Source organism: Gavialis gangeticus, unplaced genomic scaffold, assembly GCF_001723915.1.
Source record: "Gavialis gangeticus isolate Ggan-Ray unplaced genomic scaffold, GavGan_comp1, whole genome shotgun sequence".
Classification (NCBI taxonomy): domain Eukaryota; kingdom Metazoa; phylum Chordata; order Crocodylia; family Gavialidae; genus Gavialis; species Gavialis gangeticus.
The window spans coordinates 143,478,380-143,489,080 of NW_017729025.1; the positions used below are offsets into that span (position 1 = coordinate 143,478,380).

General features: G+C 41.4%; 1 protein-coding gene across 1 annotated transcript in view; it reads right to left on the bottom strand.

Moving 5' to 3' along the window:
• Positions 1 to 1,698: 1,698 nt before the first annotated feature.
• The window catches only part of TPH1 (tryptophan hydroxylase 1), a 27,921-nt gene continuing 18,918 nt past the window's right edge, over positions 1,699 to 10,701 (bottom strand). The window contains exons 7-11 of the mRNA XM_019519676.1: positions 10,157 to 10,292; positions 9,438 to 9,564; positions 7,124 to 7,219; positions 5,831 to 5,964; positions 1,699 to 4,397 (exon numbers count right to left, since the gene is read on the bottom strand). Of these exons, the coding sequence (XP_019375221.1) occupies positions 4,223 to 4,397; positions 5,831 to 5,964; positions 7,124 to 7,219; positions 9,438 to 9,564; positions 10,157 to 10,292 (668 nt within the window). The 3' untranslated portion in view covers positions 1,699 to 4,222. The remainder of the gene's footprint in view (positions 4,398 to 5,830; positions 5,965 to 7,123; positions 7,220 to 9,437; positions 9,565 to 10,156; positions 10,293 to 10,701) is intronic.

Here is a 10,701-nt window from a genome sequence, read left to right on the forward strand (position 1 = left end):
CCGCCCCCGCCCCCGCCGAGTGCCGCCGCAGGATGGGGCTCTGCATGTGGCTATCACACGGCAGCCTCCACACCTGGCATCTTCCCCCCGCCCCGTCTTTTGCAGCCTCGGAGTCCTCTTGATTTTATTTTTTGGGGTGGGGGGAGGAAAGAAACAAAAGCGCAGTCGACTTCCCCTTGCAGATCCCTAGGTTTGCTGGTCCCCGCTGCAGACAGGGCAAGTCTTTAGGGAGCTTGAAGCGCCCAGCACCCTGGAGCCCTTCTCTAGCCCCTCTAATGGCAGTATGGAGCCACGAGAGGTTATAAACTGGTGGGGAGGGGTCATATGCAAATTGTTGATGTGTTTTGAATAGTTGATTGGGTTAGTCCAAATAAAAGCAAGCCAGAGCCTGGCTAAGCCTTTTGTTGTAGCCAAGATGATTTGCTTACAACGATCTTATCTAATGCAACTTTTTATTCCCATATTGTGCTCGCTGCTATTTCTACCCGCAAAGAGACACACGTTGACTAAATTTGGCAGGTATTTTTGAAGCAGATCTTGGCAGTCAATGTATTGTGCAGTCCACTGGGAAGAAGATGCCTGCCAGAAAGGGAAGCAGAGGTCCTGGCCTGACTGTACCAAGAGAAAGTATTACAATCTACAGACCATCTCCCCTGACATCTAAACGTTTTCATGATATATTGTGGGAAGCACTGGCCTGCTGGCTTCAGAGAAAGATGCATTCAAGGAAGGATATCTGCAGCTGGTCACCTCTTTTTCTGGGGGCATAGAAGGGCCCAGAATTAAGCCTGTCATGTTAATGATGATGATAACAGGTAAGATGTTTGTGTTTCTTTGGAAGACATGCACAAGCTCAGCTTCTGCTTTAAAAACATTAATAAAAGTTAGGTATACTAACGAAACAAGCATGTGGCAGCAGTATACTGAGACAGCTCTTGGATTCATAGGCTAAGGCAAAAAAACAAAAGCCAAGATGAAGAATGTGCAAAGTAGCATATGAAGACTTATCTAATCAGTTAGAAGACAAATGGTGAGCCTCTGGAGTTCAGCAGAGCACCCAGGCTAACAACACGTACCTGTGAAAGTGAATGTAAAAATGCTTCATGCTGATTTCATAGGTGTTTTTGCACGTATTTTGCTTGTGTGTAAATAATTATGCAGGCACTACAGCTGTGGCAGATTAGGTGTATAAGGGGCCAGATCTCATTCTCATTAAAGCTGGTGACAAATGCTGTATTTCTTCATCACAGACAGGAAAGCCTAGTCCCTGCCTCAAAAGGCTAACATCCAGATATCTCAAACCTGCAGCAAGCTCTGTACAGATGCATCTGCCTGCTAGTGCAGGCCCAACTGACATTAACAGGTGCAGAGTCCATCTGAAGGGTCTACCAACCCCATTCTACAATCCTCACCTCTCACTGGTTAAATCAGGGTGACACGAGAAAGCAATTCTGTCTTCAAAAACATAATGCAATTTCCTTCAAGTCAATCAAAGGAAAGGGAATGCCTCTGCATTTGAGTGCAAAACCGAATATGGAAAAGCTGAATTGTTCCATGAACAATGTAACCCATAGAGCACAAGTGGCCATTTCTTGTTTATTGCTTGGCAGTTGCATTAGGCTGTTTTTATTTTTATTACATGTCATGCTAACAAGCCAATGATTTTTGTTTTTCCAATATTCAAAGCATCCATCCATTGTATTTAAAAATATTTAATTATGTTATTACTGTTCTACATAGCAGGTTTAGACATAGTGAAACCAGATAATGCCATTAGAACCAGAAAACATATTATATATTAAATGTATTACCAATAACATTTTGTTTCCTGTATTTGCAACAAAACAATCATAAAATGTAGGAACAATGACATTCTTTCAGAATTTTTTAAACCTAGGTCAGCAATTCTCAACCAGGGTGCCATGAGATGTTTTTAAGGGTGATGTGCAATATTGTGGGGTATGTAAATACCTCCATATAATTCACAAGGTCAACCCAAAGACTTCAAGCAGGAATCAATAGTGTCAAAAACATTCTGACCTACTATGGTCTATGTGGAGGTCTTTGCAACAAAAGAATTGCCGTAGTCTTTTACCAGAGTCAAGAAACAAGCATTTTCTGAAGGATGGCCCGAGTCTAAAAATGTTGAGGACTACAGACCTAGATGCTAGTAGGAATTCAGTATGCTGTTTTCTACTTGAAAATCCATATATAATACAGATAGACAATTTGAAGAAACATTTTATCTTCTGTGTTTAAAACATACAATAATCCAAACTGCTTTTACCAAAAAGGTAAGCACAAAACATTATTGCATAAGCAGATAACATATACCCACACACATCACCTGTTTAAACCAAGTTGATTTTTCTTCAAAGATGTGAAACTCCTGAAGACTATTTAAAAGTGTAATTTAAGTCAGACTAATTGTAGCAAAACTATGGTCCTACATTAAAAAGAAAAAAAAATTATAAAAGTAAATGTACTAACTAAAATGGTATAAAAACCAAGTCACATGGATATTATTAAAAAGGTAAAAATATTTAAAATTGGGTCTCTTGGGAATTTTTAGGCTGTTCCGTACTTATGAGCAGATATGGTCTATAGCACAAGGCCCACACAGCATTTATGTCCCACTTAAACCTGTTTCTGGGAATCAAAGGCAATTTCATTGAAGTCAATTTCACTCCACTATTCCAGTGAATTTACAGACTTTTGCAACTACAACTGTTGTCTGGATTCCCCAGGCATTTGTAGCAATGACTCATTTCCAAGCATGCTAATAAAGAGGCTGTGCATTTCAGGGATTTCCTACTAATGTGTGTAATGTCCTCTTAATTTACTTATTTCATCAATAGATTTTCACTTTAGGTACTGTGCCTGGGTGACCCAGTGCAAATGTACAGGCTGCTTTGACTGCACACAAGTTCAACGACCTCACTGTTTCTTCGTGTTGCCATTTCAACCCGATACTGCCTTCCGCATCAGCAGAATACTCTCTAGGGGTTAACAGTTCTTTTATGCTAAAGCATATTAGAATACATACCCTTCAGCTGCAAAGGCTTAGGACCTCATTCTACCAAATGCTTATAACCCTCCCATTCCCAGAGGTTTAATGGGACATAAAGAGAACAGGGACAGAACTTTATGCTTCTTGAAAAGATCAGTTACATGGCTGAGCAGTTGGAGACACTTATTCTCTATGCACAGTGGTACTAGATAATTGCCTGTAATGTGGCTGTTATTTAATAACTTGGCTTCACGTGGAAGAAGGTGTGCTGGATATTGAAAAAGTCATTTCCAGTTGTAACGGGTAGGTAGGTAGGTAGGTGTAACTATATCTTCCCGCAACTACAAAGCTAGCTACAATTTGGTGGGACTTATTCCAGAAGAGGCAGGTGGCATTTCCACTACTGCCTGCCTTCAGAAGTTGTGCCTAGGGTGACCATAGGTCCAGGATTTCACACTGCACAGTTGTCCACTACAAGTCTGAGGGTGTAATAAAATGGGTACCAAATCACTATGCTTACCAATCACATAAGTTTACCAAACCAGCAATATTGTTTTGGTGCAACCACAGCCAATGAAAGGGAAGTCTGAAACACTGCAACTTCTTCCTGATGAGCTTTTAGCACAGAGGCTTAATAAGCCATGGGTTGGCTCTGGCCACTGGGGCACAGACTCCATGGGGATAGGAGGCAGTTCCGGTGGCCTTCTCAACTCGGAACGGAAGGCAGATGCCCCTTTTGTCTACCCTTCGTTACACTATTCTTTTAGCAATTTTGGGTCTGGATTGTCATGATGACTCAGGTTATAAGCAAACCTTTGAGTACTGAGATGGGGTGGAAGGGGGTAAGAGGAAAAAGTTTCCTGGGGAATTATCCCATAATTTCCTGTTTTATTTTCCACATCTGTGACAGCACCAGCTGCCTCAAAGATACTGGAGTACTTGGCCCAGTGATCTATCTATCCTGATTATTTCTAATGTTCCTACTCCAAGCTTTCCAAGGATGAATCCATCTTGTTTCTTTCCCGATGATATTTATATGGAGGATCACAAAGTATTAAGTTCAAGGAATTGTTCCTATCAGTCATTGATTTTTCAAATTGTAAGAGAAGAGGGTTATATGTACTGTGCTTACAATAGTTTTGTGCCTATAATAAGACCAAAAAACCCCAGACAGAATTACTGAACGTGACAGGTTGACAGCAATACATTGACTTAAACTTCCAGCTGTTTGCCCATCTTATTAAGGGCATCACTAACAAGATCCAAGTCATGGCGTAGCTCATTCACCACACTAGCGATGCTCTTGGTGTCCTTCAGGATCTGTATGCTTTGTATATATGGGTTATACTTCACCCCAAATGGGCGCTTGATGGTTTTTGCGAATTCCCTGTTCAATTAAAAAAAAAGAAAAAAAACTTTTCAACTAAATTCAGCCAAAAACAGTAAGCCAATCATCACTTCTTGGTGTATAAGGGAGTGGAGCAGGGGTTCTGCAAAAAAGCCAACATTAGTGACCTACAACTTAAATCAGTTTTCCTTCTTACTAATTCTGACCTGCTCTTTCATAGCCTTTTTCAGTGTCATTCTCTCAATTTTTCAGTGGGGAAAATCCAAAGCATGGGAATGACTGCACAAACCCACCCAACATATTAACAGCAGAATCAGAAATAGAACCCATATTTCCCCAAGTCCCAGTCCAATGGGCAACTGTCTTGCATGTGCTTCGGTAAAGTTGAGCAGCTGGGTTCAGTTCTTGCTAAAAACAGATCTTCTGTAACTTCATGCAGCTGCTACCCATCACAAAAAAAGGTTATAGGCTAGTTCAGAGTAAATCCACTGATGTTAATAGCATTACAGCCATGGAAAACTAAAATAAATATGAGAATTGTCCTATCAACAATTGTCCTCTGGCACCAGGCCCTTGGCCCCCATCTACTTCAGGCCTCCAGCTTGTCTTGCTGTGCCCCTTCTTGGGTACCAGGACCTTGGCCCCCCATCTGCTCTGTAGCCTTGTATTGAGTTGACAGAGTTATTCCAGATTTATGTTCATGTAACTGACAGCAGAATCTGGCCTGATGGCTACAGCCAACATTACTTTCATCATGGCCCCAAAGTTTAAACTGTTATAGATCTTTTGTATAGCTCTGGAAAAGGTATCCACCCCCTTTTATTTCATGGGCTAATAAGCTGACCTAAATTGTCCGTGGCAAGGGAAGCCAAACTTAAACAGAAGTTTATTGGAAGAGGTCATTGCGAGCATGTACAGCTGTGCACTGTATTATGCCCTTCCTCTATTCCTAGGATCAGATCTAGCTGTTGTTTCCAACCTCTTAACCCCTATATGGCTTGGACCTCAGACCACTTAAAAATCATTTCTTTCTTTATGCCCCATGGTGAGAAATTCACCCCCGGACAGAGACCCAAAAGAATAGTTAATGCACCACTTTAAGTCCCACATAAGCCACCAAATAGGACTTGTGGCACTTGAAAGCAAATCTAGATATTTTTATTGCCAATTCCTTACCCATCAGATGGATTAGTGTCTGGTACACATTACCTTTTCTACTCTTTGTGGGCATCTATAGATTAATGTTTGCTATAGGGTTTGCTCAGGTGGCATCACCATAATAATAATAATAATAATAATAATAATAATAATAATAACAATAATAAAACAAAGCAAATACCAAACAGCAGCATTCTGCCAAGTGGAAAGTAATAAAGTTTTATTATAAAAAAAAATTTGAAGGATTTTTTTTTCTGGCAGATGCAGCAAATTAAGCCTGACCTTCAGTAAATGACAGATAAAACAAACTATACCTCATCTTTTCTTTTGCTTCTTCAAAACTTTCAGAAACAAAGTAGACTTCCTGGAAAGTGGTAATGAGGCATTCTTGCTTGCTGGTGGCCTTTGGATCAAAGGGCTTGACTTTAGCATTGCCAGAGAGTGCATGCTGGGAAACAGACAGTTACATTAATAAAACAAAAACATTAACATTATCTCCCATTATGCTACACATTAGTATTGACACCAAAACAATCCTCAGGGAAGATCAAGCCATAGAAACAATGAGTTGGGGAGGATCAAGTGATGCCATGTATGTATTAAATCTCTATATTACATTGTTTAAGAGTTATGTCAGCTGATTAGCACTAGTTAACCCTTAGGAAACTGGATAACCTTAAAGAGCCATGTTCTGCCATTTCTGTTCTCACTGGGCATGTCTACACATTCAATTAATGCAGAGCAATAAACTCCAGGGCTTATTGCACCAGACTGTTGCTCTCAGGTGCGTCATTTGAGGATGCACCAGGACCGCAGCATACTGAGCCAGGTCAGAGCAGCCCCAGCTGGCAGGAGGACCCAGAAGCCAGCCTGCCAGCCCAGCATGGCTCTTGCCTGGTTCAACATGCTGTTGAGGGGCTGGCTCAGACATGATGATACTTCAGTACAGAGCTAGTCAGCAGGCAGCCCCTGCGCTGAAGTACCCTCATGCCCCAGCCAACCCATCTGCATCTACATGTGTGCTGCTGCTCACAAAAAACTCTGCAGCCGGGTAGTACTTGTAAATATAAGTACTACCCTGCTTCAGAGTTTATTAGTTTCCTGCAGCCTAATAGGGCCACATGTGTAGATGCTGAGACATTTACTGTGGAATTAGGCGACTCCACAGTAAAAGTCTTGTGTACACGTGCCTACTGTGTAGTATTTTGCTTATGTGAGCAAGTCAGTGTATTTGAATTTCAGGCCCAGGGGATAGCTTACATAGTAGGATGCTACTACATGGAGATGAATGTTAGCAGGGCATGGTTCAAAAAGCCTTGGGTTGCTGTATATTGACAACACAGCAACTCAAGGCCCAATTTTAAGGATTACAGGGCACTTACAACTCCATCTGAAGTCATTGGGAACTGTAGAGGTTCAGGCTCAAACATCAAAACGCAAAAATTCCAGTGATTACCTACACATGAACTTCCCTTAAAAATCAGAGGTCTCTAGGAGTTGCCAAAATAAACACTTTCCAAAAGGTAAGCTTCACAGAAAAAAAAAAAAAAAATCAGGTGAAAACAAAGAAAGAAAGAGTAAAGGGGGGTTTATCTTCCCATTCTTACCTTGAGTTCACTGATAGAAGAGAGCAAACCAGCTCCATAGACTCTTAGCCGTCCATCTTGCTTGCACAAACCAAACTCTACAGTGAAGAAGTAACACTGAAACAAAGGATGAGAAGAGTTAGAAGAGAAGAAAAAAATAGCCTTTAATATAGGTGCAGCTAATAATGTGCTAGCTTTTGTAAATCAAGTAGATCAGGCCAGAGGGTTTTAGCCTGGGGGCTGTGATCACTAAAAGGGTCAAGATCACCCTAATTTTCACAAAGTATTAAATGGGAACGAGCCCAAAATGAAGAGAGATAGAGCAGCACTGAAATTGATTCTTTGACTAAATGATTTTACAGTTAAAGCTTCTTATCCAAGACTTGCAGAGGAGCTGATCTCAAGAGGGGCACTGAGATCCAGATCTGCACACAAATGTTCTGAAGCATCCTGCTGAAACTGCCTTAGGGAACCAGCAGTCAGCCTAAAAGAATCCTTGCAAATGACAGGACTTAAGCCAATAAAAAGTAAAATCAAATGAAGAAACAGGAACAAGGATCAGGCTTAAAATTTTGTTTTCTCTGTAGTTTGGTTATTGGAGAAAAATCTGATAATGTGCACTTTAGTCTGTTAGCTTTGGGGATTCCAGAGGTATGCAAGGCGAAAAGTAAGATTTTCAAATGTGGTCTAATTATGATACTACTGAAAAGTTACAGGAATTTAATTTAGCTGTAATAAGAGCTAATTCATGCCGAGGTTCGGGGGTTTTTTTGTTGTTGTTGTTTCCCCCCCCCCCCTCAAATCCTATCCATTTGATTTTTTTTCCTTAAAATATTTCTGGAAAGGTATTCAGAGATCTGTGTGTATGTCCATGTGTCAGGGTGATTTGTCATGTGGAAAAAACCTCTCACAATTAAACCTCAAAGACATACATCCCATGGCAACAGCATTTCCTTCTGATTAGTTCCACACATTATCATAAATTACTCTGGAAAAAAAAAAATCACTGATTTTTGACTTTGAAAGATGGCATTCAACACTGAGAAATGCAAGGTGCTCTGCCTTGAAGAAAAAACCCACATTATACTTATAGGCTCAGCAGTGCTACACTCACTGGCACCACGACCAAAAGGCACTTGGGGGTCAAGATTGACCACAACATGAACATGAGCCACCAACGTGATGCCGCAGCTGGCAAAACAAACAAAACCCTGGCTTGCATCTACCGATGCATCTCAACCAAGACCTAGGAAGTCATCCTCCCACTTTACTCAGCCCTGGTGAGGCCGCAACTGAAGTACTGCATCCAGTTCTAGGCTCTGCACTTAGAAAGGATGAGGAGAAGCTTGAGAGAGTCCAGAGGAGAGCCACATGCATGATTAGAGGACAAGAGAACAGGCCTTAAAGAGAGGCTGAGGGACATGGGACTCTTCAGCCTGGAGAAGCAAAGGCTCAGGAGAAATTTGGTGGCAGCCTATAAATATATAAAGGGTGTGCATCAGGATCTGGGAGAACATCTGTTCACCAGGGCACCCCAAGGGAAGACAAGATCTAATGGTCACAAACTCTGGGAAGACCGTTTTATGCTGGACATAAGAAAAGACTTCTTTACTGTCAATGTCCCCAGAGCCTGGAATAGACTCCCCTCCAGAAGTGATGCAAACACCTACTCTGGACACTTTCAAGAAGCACTTGGATGCCTATTGTGCTAGGACCATTTGACTGCAGCCAACTTCCTGCCCCTTGGGCAGAAGGCTGGACCCAATGATCTAGCGAGGTCCCTTCCAGCCCTAACATCTATGAAATCTATGAAAAAAGCCTTGACATAAAAGAAACAGAATACGGGGTTTTGACCTGAAGGGCACGAACCTCAAGGTTCAATGCATTCAAACCCACTTACTCAAAGGCTCAACCACCAGGGCCTGTGCCTTAGGTGGCAGCAGGGGCGGAAAGTTGGGGCCTCGGGTAGGCTGGCTGTGGAAGCTGTGGTGGCTAGGTTGGCTGTGACAGCAGCTGCCATTCTTCCATCTCTAAGGTATCACCTAAGGCTGGTGCCCTGATCACCCATCCCTTATTACACTACTGCACTTACTATATTTCTCCCTGGTTAACCATAATATTCTCAAAAAAAAAAAACTTTTGCTTCTGTTCTAGCATAGATATGGTACAGAAAAGACAGAACAAGTGAAATAATTAACTAATACAGGGATAAACTTGGTTCCAATGACAAAGCCAGCAAGTACTTTCATGGGAAAGGAAATGCAGAATGGGCAATTGTAGAATGCTGGGTACAAACGCAAACAGGATTCATGTTGCCAGAGATTGGGACACTCACTGTTGCCAGTTTCTGAACAGCTTCATCTGATGCCCCAAGTGATGCCAGACCAATTTCCTGGGAGAACTGAGCAAAACTGGGTTCAGCCAAAAGCGGGACATGACCTAGAAGCTCATGACAGGTATCGCTGTTAAAGAAACAAAGTGGAAGTTGTGCCATGATGACCTTTCCCTCTCTTCCCAAGAGTGAAAAAGCAGCACCATCCAACCAAAAAAATTGTGCTATATGGAAACATTAAGAACATCAAAATGATTTAAGATCTGAAAGACAGGCAAATATATTGCATTCCATTCTTAATGACTGACTGTATCATTAACTCAACTAACATCCATTTTCATCCAAAGATGTAAGTTCTTAAATCCACTTGTAGAAAGAGATTTTCCCAAAGTCAGTCTAACTCTGCTCCCATTAATGTCAGTGGGACCTTTGCCACTGATCATCAAGAACAACACTAGGCCAATGCTATGCACTTTTGCAAATCTTGTAACCTATAAATGTGCAGCATGATTTTCTTTTGTGTTGGGCACCCACAAATGTCACTAAAATCAGTGGGAGGTACAGGTCCTTGGCACATTTGAGCACTGGACCCTTCTTGCCTATGTATTCAATTATGTAGGTAGAACCCTAACTACAGACACTTTTGGTTTTAAAATATGGGTGCTAAACGACAGGTTTGTGGGAATACTTAACTTTTATCCACAGAAATAAAACAAACTTACGGCTCTGGGGTGTACAGAGGGTCTGAGCTGTGTCTAACGTATTGAGTGCAGTGGAAGACTCTGAATGCCAAGCCTGCCAAGAAATCTCTGGGTGACAGATATCCAGCAACAGGACGGATGGTGAAACCTGTGCGTTCTGAAAAAACAGATAAATCATAGGTCAGTTCAGTGTAGAATTTTACAATATTCTAAACTGTGTTTTTCCTGTTATGACTGGAGTAAATACTAGTCACGTGGGGAAAAAAATATCAGTGATGAGCCAAGACAGATGAGTCTATAGACATTACTATTATTATAGCAGGATATAATAAATAGAAATGTGAGACAACAAAAGGACCAGGAGGAAGAGGGGTGAACACATAATAGAGACTTGGGTTTGTGTTTGTAGTTTATTTGCATAAAAATCATATATTGATCAGCACTGTCTTGCTCTTCATACCAGTATATTCAGTGTTCCTATTATGCAATGATCCTTCTTTCTCTCCTGTGCTTTATTTTGTCTTCATGTAACAGGTCACAAACCCATTGGGGCAGCCGCGACACCT